We start from the raw sequence: 16,102 nt of genomic DNA, 5'->3' as shown, positions 1-16,102 counted from the left end.
AAAATGCATGAGCATAAAAATCATTTTTGGGAACTTAACTTGTCGTGCCCTAACGTATTGGGTGTGGCATGTTACTTTCTCGAAATGAATATTTTCGCATGAAATAAAAGTGATATTCAAAGTTCGGGGATTATGAGGAATTGTACCCTAACGTATTGGGACTCGATTTCTTTACATGACTTGAACAATTTGTTATCCTTTCGCAAATTCCATCATTCAAGCTTATTTTAAAATCTTTTTAACTTTCGACACTAAGACATTAAATGATCAATTTGGTACCGATTTTGGGCGTCAAGAGGGTGCTAACCCTTCCTCGTGCGTAACCGACTCCCGAACTCGTTTTCTCAAAATTCGTAGACCAAAATAATTTTTAAGGTGACCCGATCACACCTTAATAAAAGATCGGTGGCGACTCCAGTTTTGTTTTTTAAAGTCGACAACTAAAATTTTTTGTTTTCAAAAAAACGGTTTCGACAAATATTATTTGAAATTTCTTGCTGTTCAAGCCAGTAAATTGTGATAAAAAGGGTTTTGAAGTTAAATCCAAAACCCACATTAAAAAAAAAATCCTGGTTCAAAACAAAAATGGGAAAACCATATATAATGGGCTAAGCTCAGCTTTTGCAGCCGCCTCTGCTGCTGCTTCTCTTTTATCCCAACCCAATAACAATGTTGCTTTTGCTAACGGCCCCTTCAATTTTCCCTTATTTTCTTATTCTCCCCAGTCTTCTGTTACGGTGGAAGAAAGAAAGATCCAGTAGAGAGAAGAAGAAAGGAAGAAAAATTTAGAAAGAAGGGGAAAAAGGATAAAAGAAAAACTGTATTCTGAATTCATATAATCCTTTACACTATTTGTTTATGTTTTTATTGCGTGTAACTGTCTGAGAAACAACTTGGCAACAACCCTCCAGGTGTTCCCAAAACGACTCGTTTCAATAAAGGACTAAAAACACTAAACGCAACATTTTAATGTTTCAGCCCTTCCTCCCCAAACGACTCCGTATAATTGCAATTAAAACAAGTAAAGAAACGTAACATTTTACATATCATTTAAACTAACAAAAATAACAAAAATGAAAGACATTTGCAGTAGCCGGCTAGTGTCTCGATCTCACCCATAACAAATACTCCCCTCGTGAACCTGGTCCTTGTCCTGAAGGATCAAAAGTTGGATACCATTGCTGGAAAATACTCTAAACTTCCCAAGTTGCATCTTCTGGAAATGTATCAGCTCATTCGACAAGCATCTCAATGACAACTTGGTTACCCTACTTAGTCATCTTTCGGTCAATGATTCTGATTGGTTCTTTCAAAATAGAGCCATCCCTCCAACTTTGGCTTCTAAAGGATAAGGGCCATTTTTCTGTAAAAGTTTCTGGTTCCTCAGTTTCCTCAAGGAATGTTGTCTATAAGGCTGAAGCCTTAAATACACCAAGTATTCCACTTCAAACTATTGTTCTAACCTTCTATTATTTGTCAATTGCTTCATTATTTCTTGTGCCCTTTTTAAATGGAACTTGAGCAACCTTCTGAGTTCTTCTCGATGTTGGAGGCTTTTGTCAACCTTCTTTACCTGTGAGGATCCAACCAAATAAGGCAAATGAATGAGAGGTGCCTGGCCATACAAGGCTTCATATGGAGTAGTCTGGATTGTAGAATGAAATGTGGTGTTGTACCACCATTCTGCTAATGGCAACTAAGTGGCCCATTTAGATGGTTTCTCTCTTGCCATGTATCGGAGGTAACCTTCCAAACATTTGTTCAAAATCTCTGTTTGACCATATTTTTGTGGATGGTATGTAGTAGATAAGTGGAGTTTAGTGCCCAAATGCTTGAAAAGTTGTTGCCAAAAATGACTAAGGAAAACCTTGTCTCGATCTGAAACAATCAACTCAGGAGCTCCATGTAGTTTATAGACATGATCCAAGTAAACTTGAGCCACTGTGGTAGCAGTATATAGATGTGCCAAAGCCATGAAGTGGCCATATTTGGTCAACATGTCTACAATCACTAAGATGGCTGTTTTACCCTTAGATATTGGTAGTCCCTCGATGAAGTCCATGCCGATGGCAGCCCATGCTCGATCAGGAGTAGGTAATGGTGTTAACAGGCTAGGATAGGCAGCATTGCCACTTTTGCATTTTTGGCAAATAGAGTATTCACACACCCATGTTTTGACATAATTTGAAAGCCCTTTCTAGTAAAGAAAACCTTCTATTCTTTGCCTCGTGGCATGTATTCCAGAATGCCTGCCAATTGTTTCCCTATGAAAAAGTTGGAAGATGGCCTTTCTTAATTCCAATAGGTTCCCCACAATTACTTTTCCTTTCCTTCGAAAAATTGTACCATCCCAAGAGTATTTAGGGTGGGAATGAGGTTGTTATTGCACCTCCTTACACGTTATTTTGCAAAATGGGATCTTTTTTACTAGCTTGTATGGTTTGTTCCCATAGCTCAGACTAAGATAAAGTACTGTTTCTTGTACATTGAAATAATTGGGCCTCAATAACACACATTTTTCTTAGAGAGCATCAACAACAATATTTTGAATCCCCCTTCGATAAATGGAGTAATCATACCCCAACATTTTGGCAACCCACCTCTGTTGAAAATGGGTGATTGCTTTTTGTTCTGAAAGAAACTTCAAGTTTTGGTGGTCTGTGTTAATTAAAAAGTGTCTTCCTACTAAATATGGATGCCCTTTTTTAACTGCTAGCAGGGTTGCGAGCATTTCTTATCATATATAGATAGAGCCTGATGGTTGATGCCTAAAGCTTTGCTAAAGAAGGCTACTAGTTTCCCTTGTTGCTAAAGTATTGCCCCAGCTCCTATACCACTAGTACGGTACCCACACATAAAAGTTTCTAAAAATCAGGCAGACTCAACACTGGTGCTTGACAAATGGCTTCTTTGAGCTCTTGAAAAACCTTCTATATCTCTTCAGTCCACTACCATATAACATTTTTCTTCAATAAATTGGTATGTGGTTTGGCTAGAATTCCATAACCCTTGATAAACCTCTTATAATACCCTGACAGTCCCAAGAAGCCTCTCAATTCCTTAATGGATTGTGGTGGAGACCAATTAAGAACCCCTTCTACCTTGGAGGAATCCATGCTCACTTAGCCACCAGAAATGACATAGCCTAGATACTCCACTTGACTAGTGCCAAACTGACATTTTCTCATTTTAGCAAATAACTGGTTTCTTCTCAACAACTGTAATACTTCCCTCAAGTGTTGTAGGTGCATTGTCCAGCCCTTAGAATAGACTAAGATATTGTCAAAGAACACCAAAACTGACTTCCTAAGCAAGTTCATAAAGACATCATTCATTTAGGATTGAAAACTGGATGAGGGCATTTGTGAGTTCAAATGGCATTACCATAAACTCGTAATGTCATTCATGAGTTCAAAAGGTTGTTTTGCAGATGTCTTTGTCCCATATCCGAATTTGATGGTACCTTGACCTCAGGTCCAATTTAGAGAAAATAGTGGCTTGGCTTAGTTCATCCAAAAGCTCCTCAATCACAGGGATGAGGAACTTATATTTTATTGTAAGTTGGTTGAACTGTCTGTAGGCAATACACAATCTCCATGTAACAGCCCATTTTCAGTGAAATCGGAACAGTGGTTTCGGGACCACAAATTCGAGTCCGTAAGAAAATTATTTTAATATTATTTCATGGTCTACCTAATGATAGAAATGTTGTATACAAATTTGTAAAGAAATTTTATTGATTTTATGTCCAATATGATAAAAAGGACCAAATTGCATAAAATGAAAAAGTTGAATTCTAGTAGCTAAAGGGATCAAATGGCTATGGAATTCAAAATATGAGGTCTTTATATGACAAATAGACCATTAAGAGGATTTAGTAGATAAGTATGATGATTCATCCATAGAAAATTAAATAAAGAAAATGATGAAATTGGAAAGTAAAATATTAAAAGATGATAAATGATAAAATAATGAAAATATCATTATTTTATCCTCTTTCCCAAATTATTTTTACATGGAAACCCTAGTTAGAAGAGCTTGAAGGTAGCAAGCTTATTTGGCTCAAGTAGGTGAGTATTCAAATCCCGTTTTTAATGATTTTTATGTTTCCAAGATCGTAATAACTTAATTTAGCTATCCCGGGAATTAATTTGTAAAGTTATCAAAGTACTAGGGTTTTTATTCACTAGGGTTTTTACATGGATGAATATGCATGGATTATGAAGTTTTATGGTAGAAAATGAAAGGTTGTTGATAGATAAACAACTTTTGTAAAGCGAATTTTTATGAAAGTGTGATTTAGGGACTAAATTGTAAAGATGTAAAATTAATAGAAAAATTCTAAATTTTGTGAAATATATAGGCTATTATTGTTACATGTAAAAATCGGCTAGGCTTGGAATAAGGATTAAATTGCATGAATTTCATTTTTCGAGCCTAGGGATAAAATTGTAATTAATCAAAAGTATAGGGAAAAATGGTAATTTTACCAAAGATGTGAATTGAATTGTAATGAACATGAATTGATGTTAAATTCATTCATATAGATCCAGATAGACCAAATACGGAATTGGATCGAGGAAAAGAAAAAGTGTCGGATTAGTAGATTGCAAATACACGAACACTTATCGAGGTAAGTTCGTGTAACTAAATTGAGAATTCATATGTGTTAATTGAATTGTATGTATGTGATTTTATTATTGCTATGTATTTGAAATTAATCTTATATCCAACAAAGCCTAACAAACATTAAGTCTGAATTAAATAAATAAAATTCGATGGATACGGGGTTCCCGTATTGGTTGTGGTCCACATATGTTGTGGACACACCACAGCTCGAAAGAGCGTTCCGTTATTAGTCCTATCAAGCTTCCCGTTATATGGTTCCTGCGAGCTTCCTGTTAATAGCTCTTTGGAGCATCTCGATCGATTGTGATCCTGCATGTGTTGTGGACACACCGCAGCTCTTATGAGCTTCCCGATAGTGGCTCACTTAAACTTCCCGATATATTGCTATCAGGAGCTTCTTGATTAATGGCTTTTCGGAGTTACCCGTTATTGGCTCCATGAGCTTTCTGAATATGGCTCTTATAAGCTTCTCGTTATACAGCTCGGATAAGCTTTCTGTTATACAGCTTACATGATCTTCCTATTATATGGCTCGAGAGAGAGCTTCCTGTTTATGTGCTCGTATGAGCATTCCCGAATATGAATTGACGGATTACAGTTTTTTACACTTCAAGTGTACTACCTATGTATCAATCGATATTTCAAATTAATTCAACGAGAAAAGTTCCGACATGGGATAATATGAACTTGGGATGAATTATTATGAAAATGTATATGTTATATGAATATATGATGTGGAAAACATATGTATATGAAAATTGTTACATGATGAGCTCATCCTTGTTTCTTGATATTCACATGAAGTATATGACTAACACGTTTCTTGAGGTTATATGTGTTTAGGCAAATTGCTAAATTTCTTTGGATGAATTTTGCATGCTTACTTTAAATGTAAATGAATGGTAAGTTAATTTCCCATTATACGAACTTATTAAGCATAAAATCCTTACTTTGTTTTATTTTCCTCTATTCTATAGTAATTCGGAAGCTTGTTGGGTTCGAAACTTGGCGGAGATATCATCACACTATCCATCGGTTCATCTCGGTATATTTAGTAAATTAATTTTGGTTATAATGACATGTATATGTTAACTTGGCCAATGTTGGCATATTAATGTTTTGGTTGCAACTAGCCATTGGAATGGCTTGTGATGGATATATTTTGATGTAAATATAAGAGACTATATTGTGTTTGATATGTGTTTGAAATGGTTGATTGATAGAATCATATTAGTTTATTAATGATTAAATTGAGTTAGCATATTTGGTAAAATATGGATATATGTGAATTTAGTAAGTTAGATAAGTTTGTATACTTGGTTATAAGAGGTATTATATCATGTATAAGACTTGATTTTGAATGGATTTGAATGTTTTGTATTGGTTTGAGGATATGTTTAAGTGTTTATTTAGGTGAAAGGTAAATTTGGGTGAGAAATATGGCTTAGAAATGACCTTATTTTGTCCATACGAGTAGATACACAGACGTGTGTCTCAGCTGTGTATGAAACATGGCCTAGCACATGGGCGTGTGTTTTGGCTGTGTGTCCCCTGCATCATTAAAATTCAAAACAGAATGCTCAATATTTTTTACATGGCCTGGCACACGGGCGTGTGACTTGGCCTTGTGATCCTTGCACCTACACACGACCTAGCACATGGGCGTATGACTTGGCTGTGTGACCCAAGAAAGAGAGTTACAAGGGTATAGACACGAGCTGGGACATGACTGTGTGCCCTATTTTGAATACCCACACGACCTGAGACACATTGGAAAATTTTTAAAATTTTGTGAAAAATTTTCTAAGTACTTGGTTTAGTCCCAACTTGTTTCTAATGTTTATTTTGGACCCCGAGGGTTCATATAAGGGACTTTATAATTGATTTCTGATATAAATACTATATGAGGTGGGATATTTGTTTAATTGATCTGTAAATTTCGGTAATGCTTTGTAACTCTATTTTAGCGACGGATACGAGTTAGGGGTGTTATATTTATTGGTATCAGAGCTACAATTTAGTCGATTCTCAGACTAACGTAGCAAGTACGAGTCTAACTATACATGCCATTATATAACTTGTGATAGTGTGATATCTCCTGACCATTTTAAACATGTTTTTCATATAGTAATGTCGTCCAACAAAGCTGAATTCGAAGAAGCTGAGAGCAATGCTCAAGCTTCAATACTAAGAGCAACATCTAGTAGTAGAAGACCCGTATCTGAGGGCTGAGGAGGATAGGCAAAAGAAGCTTTCTTCCAAATAGAATTTTAGAATTAAAAGAATTTGTTGTACTGGTAGATTGAGCTTACAAAGCTGAAGAACTAAATAAAGAAAAGAAACAAGTCGAGATGGAAACCAGAACTTTAAGTAAAAGATTTACGGAAAAATTGTATCAATCGGCTTCCAAGAAATCAAAGAAATATCATGACCCTTATGTTACCTCTGCGGGATATTCAGGCAGAGATAAAGTTACCTGATGCTCCAGTCCAAAATCTCAGGCTACATCTGTAGCAAGTGCAGGTAGTGTTAGAAACATCAAACCCAGGTGCAAACACTGTAATAAATTTCATTTTAGAGAGTGCCGCATGAAAAGAGGAGCTTGCTTTAGATGTGGTTCTTTTAACCATTATCTAAGAAACTCTTGGAAAAGCCTGAAAAAGATACAATCCAGACTTCAAGACCGAGTAATACAGCTACTAGAGGTAGACCACCACGTAATTCTGGCAATGTGAGTGGTAGCTGGGGTATGGCAAAAGATTCAACCGTCAAATCTAAGGCACGAGCACCAACCAAAACATATGTTATTCGTGCACAAGAGGATACTTCAACACTCGATGTGATTACTGGAACTTTTTTTCTTCTTGATACTAATATAACTGCTTTAATTGATCCTGGTTCAACATATTCATATGTTTGCATGAATTTAGTGAATAATAAAAATTTGTCTGTCGAGTCTACTGAATTCGTGGTTAAAGTATCAAACCCCTTGGTCCAGTATGTGATGGTGGATAAAATTTGTAAGAATTATCCTCTAATGATACGGGGTTACTACTTTCCGGCTGATTTGATGTTATTATTGTTTGATGAATTTGATGTAATTTTGTGTATGAACTGTTTAACTCAGCATGATACCATGGTAAATTGCAAACAAAAGCATATTGTATTGAAATGTCAGAATGGTGAAATGCTCTGTATTGAATCTGATAAAGTGGACGGGTTGTCTAATGTAATATCAGCCGTGTCATCACAGAAATATGTCAGGAAAGGGTATGATGCTTATCTTACTTATGTGTTAGACACTAAAGTATCTGAGTCAAAAATTAAGGCAGTGCCAGTAGTTTGCGAGTATCCTAATGTGTTTCCAGAAGAATTATCTAGATTATTGTCGGTCAGAGAGGTTGAATTTTCTATAGATCTTGTTCCGGGGACAGCACGGATATCTATAGCATCATACAAAATAACCCCTACAGAATTAAAAGAGTTAAAAGTACAGTTGCAAGAACTGACTGATAGATGTTTTGCTCGATCTAGTTCTTCATCTTAGGGTGCACCAGTTCTGTTTGTTAAGAAGAAAGATGAATCCCTGAGGTTATGTATTGATTACAGACAGCTCAACAAAGTCATAATTAAGAATAAGTATCTAGTGCCTCGTATTGATGACTTGTTTGATTAGTTGAAGAGTGCTACAATATTTTCAAAAATAGATCTCCGTTCTAGTTATTATCAGTTACGAGTGAAAGAGTCAGATGTACCGAAAATAACCTTCAGAACTAGGTATGGACATTATGAGTTTCACGTGATGCCATTTGGTTAAACTAATACACCTGCAATATTTATGGATTTAATGAATAGAATTTTTAGACCATATCTGGATAGATTTGTAGTGGTATTTATTGATGATATCCTGGTATATTCTCGAGAAGAAATGAACATGCTGACCATTTGAGAATTGTCCTACAAACTCTGTGTGAAAAAAATTGTATGCTAAATTTAGCAAGTGTGAATTCTGGCTTCGAGAAATTGGTTTTCTGGGACATATAGTGTCGGCTGAAGGTATTAGAGTTGATCCAAGTAAAATTTCAGCAATTGTTAACTGGAAAACACCGAAAAATATGTCTGAAGTCAGAAGTTTTCTGGGATTAGCTAGTTATTATCAGAGATTTGTACAAGGGTTTTCGATGATAGCTTCACCAATGACACGGTTATTACAGAAAGATGTAAAATTTGAATGCACTGATAAATGTCAACAAAGTTTTGACTTGTTAAAAACCCTATTAACTGAAGCACCAATTCTAGTTCAGCCTGAATCGAGTAAGGAATTTGTGATTTACAGTGATGCGCCATTGAATGGTTTAGGTTGTGTCTTGATGCAAGAAGGTAAAGTAATAGCCTATGCTTCTAGACAGCTAAAACCATATGAAAAGAATTACCCGATACATGATTTAGAATTGGTAGCAATTGTAGTTGTATTGGCAATTTGGCGACACTATTTGGTGAAAAATGCCATATATTTACTGATCACAAAAGTTTAAAGTATCTAATGTCGCAAAAAGATTTGAATTTGAGACAGCATAGATGGCTTGAATTATTAAAAGATTATGATCTAGTTATTGATTATCATCCGGGAAAAGTAAATGTGATTGCTGATGCTCTGAGTAGGAAGTCTTTGCTTGCTTTACGAGCAATGAATACCTGATTAACATTGTCTGATGATGGTTCGATTTTAGCTGAGTTAAAAGCTAGACTAACATTTCTACAGTAGATTTGTAAAGCCTGAAAAATGATGATGAATTACAAGCTAAACGAGTACAATATGGGTTAAATCCCGATTAAGAGTTTTAAATTAGACCCGATGATTGTCTGTTATTTCAAGGCAGGATCTGTGTACTGAAAAATTCAAAGCTTGTATAGAAGATTTTATATGAAGCTCACAGTGATACTATGTCTATCCATCCGGGTAGTAATAAAATGTACAATAATTTGAAACAAATGTACTGGTGGCCAGGAATGAAACGTGATATTTCTGAATTCGTATCTAGATTTTTGATATGCCAACAAGTTAAAGCTGAACATCAGGTACCTTCGGGACCTTTACAGCCAGTAACGATACCGAAATAGAAATGGGAAAGAGTTACTATGGATTTTGTGTCGGGGTTACCCTTATCTCTGAAAAAGAAAGATGCTATTTGGGTAATCGTTGACTGTTTGACGAAGTCTGCACACTTTATTTCGGTACGTACGAATTTCTCCCTAGATAGATTGGTTGAATTATATGTTTCTGAGATTGTCAGATTACACGGTGTGCCAGTTTCTATCATTTCTGATAGAGATCCACGGTTTACATCTTGATTTTGGAACAAGTTGCAAGAGGCTCTGGGTACGCAATTACATTTTAGTACTGCATTTCATCCTCAGACGAATATTCAGTCTGAACATGTAATACAGATTCTAGAAGATATGCTTCGGTGTTGTATTTTAGAATTCGAAGGCAATTGAGAAAAATATCTGCCATTAGTTGAATTCGTATATAATAACAGTTATCAGTCAAGTATAAAGATGGCACCGTACGAAGCTCTGTATGGTCGTAAATGTAGAACTCTATTGTATTGGACTGAGCTCAGTGAGAAAAAGGTACATGGAGTTGATCTGATCCATGAAACCGAAGAGAAAGTGAAAATGATCCGAAACAGTTTAAAGGCAGCTTCTGATCGCCAGAAATCCTATATGGATTTTAAACGAAAAGTAATAGAATTTCAAGTTGGCGACAAGATATTATTGAAAGTTTCGCCTTGGAAGAAAGTTCTTCGGTTTGGTTGTAAAGGAAAATTGAGCCTACGATATATCAGGTCATATGAGATCATTAAGAGAATTGGACCTGTTGCATACTGATTAGCCCTACCGCCAGAGCTTGACAGAATTCACAATGTTTTTCACGTGTCCATGTTACAACGGTATCAGTCAGACCCTTCACATGTTATCTCTCTAACGGAGATTGAGATTCAGCTTGATATGATTTACAGTGAGGAACCGATCAAAATTCTGGCACATGAGACGAAAGAATCGAGAAATAAAAAGGTAGCTTTAGTAAAAGTCTTCTTGCAACGACACAGTATAGACGAAACTAACTTGGGAACCTGAGGAAACAATGAGAAAGCAATACCCGAACCTCTGTACTGGTAAGATTTTCAAGGACGAAAATTCTTTAAAGGGGGAGAGTTGTAACAACCCGTTTTCAGTGAAATCAGAACAGTGATTTCAGGACCACAAATTTGAGTCCGTAAGAAAATTATTTTAATATTATTTCATGGTCTATCTTATGATAGAAATTATATTATTTTAAAATACTTTAGTCTTTTATTTAAAAACCAATAAAATATGCATAAGGTGGAATTTAAATGCATACCAATCTCATTAGTAAAAAATTAAGTTACCATTAAACTAAAGCTTTGTTTTAATATTTTTATACATTTTAATTTTATTATGTGCACTTTATTATATCCATCAATTGTATATATATTAATAATGTATTTGATTGAATTGGTATCACAAATTAACTCAAAGATCGACTCAAGATTGATGACAACATCATGATAAACAATTTAATTTTTTTTCATTTTAATATTATACATATTTCATTTATTATTATTAATTAATTTCAAATCATATGTTTTTGTTATTTATTTTATGTTATTTTTATACATACTTTTATATTCTAAATTTATAATTTTGATGCATAAGCGAGTGATATGATTTTTAGTGATTATTAATTTATTTGGAATTCTCCTAACTTCATGGTCGATCTTTACTGCTTTGGGACAATTTTCTACTTGGACCAGGTAGATCATCGTATGGAATGAATACCCTGACTAATAAACTAAAGCCATGGTTATTGGACAGATACAAATTAAGTGATATGAAAAGAGGAATCCACAAAGGCGACGATATAGCAAAATTCAAAAACAAATTAAATTAGAAACAAGATGACACCTTTAAAGGACGGCCTGAAATTCAAAAACTCCCATATAGCAGAAGTCAAACCCCTGATCAACAACCCAAGGCACCAGAAAAAGGCGACGATGGTCTGTGAAATATACATACAAAACGAATCCATGATTAACAAAACCAAAAGAATTATACCTATACATGAAGATGAGAAATAACAGCTTATACTTACTTGATATCATACACTTTGGCTTCTGTAGTTTTCCTGCCTCTGCTGATAATAAGAAAGAAGCGAAAATATAGTTTGTAGTATAGTAATCAGGAGCAAGACAAGCGCAGCAAGAAACGATATGGGGGACCAGGGAGTGTTAAAATAATCTTTCTTCAATTTTGCCTTCCATATGTTCCAGTCTTTCTTGCAATGCTTGTTCACTCGATCAGCTATGTCCTCATAGTAGAAGGCTTCTGTGTCGTAATAAACGAAATACCCCAGTTTATTAAATATTTTGGTAACTGCTTCATCGTCTCCTAACCAATTATCAATAATTCCACTTTTACGGAGTAGCTCCACATCCTTGCCTGTGTTGATGAGTTTATCCATGAATAGCACATAATCAACATAGTATTTTCGCACCCCCCATAATTGTTCGTAGGCCATATAATTTCGGAACGTACGCTCTGTGGAATGGTCGACTTTTAAGGTTGGAATCTTGAGTTCTTTGGTGCCATTATCAAACGTTATATCAAACATGTTCATTTTCCCCTCCTCCTGGTTTTGCATATTTTGGATAGAGACACCAAAGAAATGGATTCCTGCATCTTCCAGCTCTGTTGCGCTAGGTATCAAGCTCCGTGAGCTTTGGATTTTTCTTTTAGGAAAGTAGTATTCTACTTCTTTTGTTCCTGCTACTCGGATTTCTTGAGAAGGATCATGTACCAACTGTAGAAGATGTCTGATACTAGTATTTTCGGGTAAATAGATGGGATGCCTTCCAAAAAAAGTAAGAGCAAATGCAGCCAACTGAGTCAAATGTCCTCGAGGTCCAGGATTTGGTATTATCATGCGATACAACTCCAAAATTACAAAGAAAGGAAGTTGGTTTTCTAGTAATAACAAATCGTACCGCATGTCATATGAAACATGTTGTCCCAGTTCCCTAAAATCATATAGATGACCGATCCAGATTAGCTGTACAACAAAGCAACCATCATACACCATCATATCTAAAAAATTTTCTTCAACTTCAAGATCAGGATGAAGAGGTTGTTCATAGCATTTGCGAGTTTTTCCTTCCAAGTGCTTCATCGCCTCTCGAAATTGGTTGAGACCAAGGTTAGTTTTCTTAGCGATCTTCTCAAACTGCCTCTTTTTGAAACCTTCCATCCTCGCCAAGTGTGGCTTACGGTAGTGATAGGGGCCAACTGAAATCACATTTGGTTCGTAGGCTTTTTCATTTACTTCACGTAGTCGATGAGGAACTTTGAAAATTGTAAAACTTTCCTGTTAACATTAAACAAATTTACTAAGGAACGGGTTTTAGTAATTTTATTAGTTTACTCAACGCAAAAGCAATAGAATACTTGTTCAAATACCTCCTCGGATTAACATACGTCTCTCCCTCCTTTTTACTTCAACCCACAACATTTTGTTTCCTTTATTAACTAAGCCTTTTGCTTCTTTTATTTACGCAATGCATTAAAAAACAAATGTAGCAGTGTCTGAAATACCTCTTGGGAGGGGGAAATTCCATGCTTAACATCACCTTCCTCAATATCAGGCGAAAGGCAATGCAAAGGCGGGCTTGATGTCATCTGTTCCAATTGTCAACCAAGTATTTAATATTTATAATCAAAAAATTTAAAAAATAATTAATGCTAAACATAAAATTTTAACTTTGAAACAGAAAATCAAACTAACCCAATTTAGTCCCAACCATTATAGGTCAAAATGATTTCCAATTTTTTTGATTTGTTGTCAAGAAAAAAAAACCAAAAAACATTTTAAAAATATCATCTTTTTATAAAATTATCTATAATCTCTTCCTAACCCAATAAGAGATAAGCGGAAAAACGTGCTTCAGTGCACTGAAAACAATATCGATACAAAATAAGCCAAAACTTAATCAACAAAAATATAAAATCTATTTTAAAAAAATTAAATAGAAATAAAATTTTATAAATCATAACTCCATACATATAAGCTACAACCCACTCATTTTGCAGGCGAAAATAAAATACAAAAATAATATGTAGGTTATTTAACTAAAATTTAATGGTTATTGAAAATTAAAAAAATGAGAAACAGTAGAAAATAAATTTTATATTAATTTTGATATAATGTTTATAATTATCCATAATCTTTCTTAACTCTTAAATAAGAAAATAAAACGGGTTTGAACACACTAAAACCTACATCCTCTTATACTAACAACAATTTTAATACCAACAAATTAAAACTCAATCAATGATTTTTTTATTATATAAAATTAAACTGCTTATATAACTCAATTAATAATCTTCCCTCTAAATTTTAGTTTAGATTATTTGAAATTACTATAATGAAAAATTTAATCGCTAACATTTATCCATTTTATCACTTTATTCTTTTTCTTTGGACCAATTTAATCAACTTACCTTTTGTTGGGAGGATCAAACTTCTTTTTCTTTCTTATACATTTAGTTCAAACTCACACAGCAGTGTTTGAAATACCTCTTGGGAGGAGGAATGTCCATGCTCAATTTCAATAATAGAATGCCAAGGCGTCATCTCAGGCGAACTTGATCCCATCTGTTCCATTTCTCAACTAATTTATATAATATTTATAATCAAATCAATAAAATTAAATATATAATTTTAACTTTGAAATACAAAATCGAATTAACCCAATTTACTACCAACCAAAATGAATCCAGGTTCAAATGGTTTTCAATTTTTCCATTTCTTGTCAAGAAAAGAATAAAAACTATTCATAATCGAAAAACGTACTTTAGTACGATCAAATTCACATTTTCTATACAATTATTAATATCAATTCAAATTAAGCTTCAAAAATTAAATAGAAACTTTTTCTTCAAGGATTGAAACCCAAATATGAAATTGTTAGAGGTTAAAATATTAATTTATGAAGTCACTAAACATGAAAAAATAAATTTATTTATCATTGATTAACTTATGAGACCAGATTAAAAGTTATGGTTTTTAAGGAATGCGAAGACCACTATCAGTCCCTGCGTCACGTCTAATGCCACAATAATCCAAAATTTTATCTCAAAAAAAAAAAAAAAAAAAAAAAAAGAGAGGGATAGAGATGTTGAAGTTTTAGTTAAAGAATTTTTTTTACGAAAAGGATGAGAAAAGCATACTAAATCATCATACCCTTTAGAGAGATGAACTTCTGGGTTTGTGATGTTTTCTAGAATAAGATGAACAAAGATGATCAAATAAACAAGGAGAGAAATTGGATGTGAGAGAAAGTTGTGGTGAGGATGAAGTGAGAGTAAAAGATTATATATAGTTTTACATAATTTTATAATTTTTTTTATATGAGTAATATTTTAAAAACTCACCCTTGAATTTATTACTATATTTATTTTTATCATACATGTAAAATTTTGACGGGCAAAAAACCTTCACATTTTTTAAAAAATTAATTAAGTTTTTGTTTTTGTTTTTGCAATCATTTGGATACTTGAATTTTCAAAATGCATAAAAAGACCTTAAAACCTTAAAAAAACAATTAAGCCTCTATTTTATTAAAAATTAGAAAAATTAAAAAAATTAAAAGTTATAAATATTATTAAATTTTAATAAAAATTTCAAATATTAAAATTATAAAAATATAAAAATTGTAAAATTTTATAAAAATCATAAAATATATAGAAATATATAGAAATATAAAAAAACTATAAAATTTTATAAAGTTGTAAGAAAATTATACAAAATATAAAAAATATAAATTTTGTAAAAATTATAAAATTATCGTACAAAATAAAGAATCATTTTATAATTTTCTATAACTTTTATTGATTTTTATTTTTATCATTTTTCGCCATGTGTCACATTATGTTGCGACACATGATAACTTTAATTTTAAAAAAAACTAAGGGCTGTTAACTTTAACGACCAATAGTTAAAGTTAATTGTTAAAAGGATTTTTGATGCATTTTATAAATTTTTATGATTTTACAAAATTTTACAATTTTTTACTTTTTACAATTTTATAAAAATTCTAATTTTTAATAAATTTGGAAATTTTATATTTTTATTAAAATTTAAAATTTATTTATTTTTATTTATTTTTCTAATTTTTAATAAGAGCAGCGCCTTAATTGCTTTTTTGAAAAATTTTGAGGGTAATTTTGATGCATTTTGAAAGTTTAAGTATCCAATTGAGTGTAAAAAAAAAAGGAACTTAATTGCTTTTTTTTGAAGAAATTTGAGGGCCTTTTTAATGCATTTTGAAAGTTCAAGTGCTCAATTGAGTGCAAAAAAAGAGAGGAGGAGTTTAATTGCTTTTTTTGAAAAAGT

At 33.3% G+C, this 16,102-nt stretch overlaps 2 protein-coding genes across 7 annotated transcripts; one reads left to right on the top strand and one right to left on the bottom strand.

The window, feature by feature from the left end:
- The first annotated feature begins 6,759 nt into the window (after nt 1-6,759).
- LOC128036214 (uncharacterized) lies at nt 6,760-8,176 on the top strand. Its single transcript, XM_052627132.1, has 2 exons — nt 6,760-6,846; nt 7,268-8,176. The coding sequence occupies exons 1-2, from the start codon at nt 6,760-6,762 to the stop codon at nt 8,174-8,176; spliced, it is 996 nt and encodes a 331-aa protein (XP_052483092.1).
- Nucleotides 8,177-10,652: 2,476 nt separating this feature from the next.
- Nucleotides 10,653-15,096, bottom strand: LOC105783800 (UPF0481 protein At3g47200). Of its 6 annotated transcripts, none has more exons than XR_008192560.1 (5): nt 14,285-14,916; nt 13,303-13,386; nt 11,807-13,075; nt 11,620-11,713; nt 10,653-10,671 (listed from the first exon to the last, which is right to left on the bottom strand). XR_008192560.1 is itself a non-coding variant. In XM_012609452.2 (5 exons), the coding sequence occupies exons 2-4, from the start codon at nt 14,360-14,362 to the stop codon at nt 11,813-11,815; spliced, it is 1,425 nt and encodes a 474-aa protein (XP_012464906.1). In that variant the 5' UTR covers nt 14,951-15,096; the 3' UTR covers nt 11,482-11,713; nt 11,807-11,812. The 6 variants fall into 6 exon arrangements, 5 of the variants coding, with proteins under 5 accessions (XP_012464906.1, XP_052482036.1, XP_052482037.1 ...); XM_012609452.2 differs by lacking the exon at nt 10,653-10,671 and adding an exon at nt 14,951-15,096 and having other exon boundaries at nt 11,482-11,713; nt 14,285-14,362; XM_052626076.1 differs by lacking the exon at nt 10,653-10,671 and adding an exon at nt 14,951-15,056 and having other exon boundaries at nt 11,482-11,713; nt 14,285-14,378.
- Between the last annotated feature and the right edge of the window lie 1,006 nt (nt 15,097-16,102).

The sequence above is a fragment of the Gossypium raimondii genome, chromosome 13 (assembly GCF_025698545.1).
Source record: "Gossypium raimondii isolate GPD5lz chromosome 13, ASM2569854v1, whole genome shotgun sequence".
Taxonomy (NCBI): Eukaryota; Viridiplantae; Streptophyta; class Magnoliopsida; order Malvales; family Malvaceae; genus Gossypium; species Gossypium raimondii.
The sequence above is the reverse complement of the archived record's forward strand: the minus strand, read 5'-3'. Positions and strand labels throughout refer to the sequence as shown.

Bases quoted from the DNA above. Each gene is read 5' to 3' on its own strand.
- LOC128036214 (XM_052627132.1), top strand. From the start codon at position 6,760: ATGTCGTCCAACAAAGCTGAATTCGAAGAAGCTGAGAGCAATGCTCAA. The intron at 6,847-7,267 runs GTATCTGAGGGC...CCATTATCTAAG, and splicing joins CATCTAGTAGTAGAAGACCC to AAACTCTTGGAAAAGCCTGA.
- LOC105783800 (XM_052626076.1), bottom strand. From the start codon at position 14,371: ATGGAACAGATGGGATCAAGTTCGCCTGAGATGACGCCTTGGCATTCT. The intron at 13,387-14,284 runs GTATTTCAAACA...CAATTGGAACAG, and splicing joins GACATTCCTCCTCCCAAGAG to ATGACATCAAGCCCGCCTTT. The intron at 13,076-13,302 runs GTATTTCAGACA...TAATGTTAACAG, and splicing joins GAATTTCCCCCTCCCAAGAG to GAAAGTTTTACAATTTTCAA.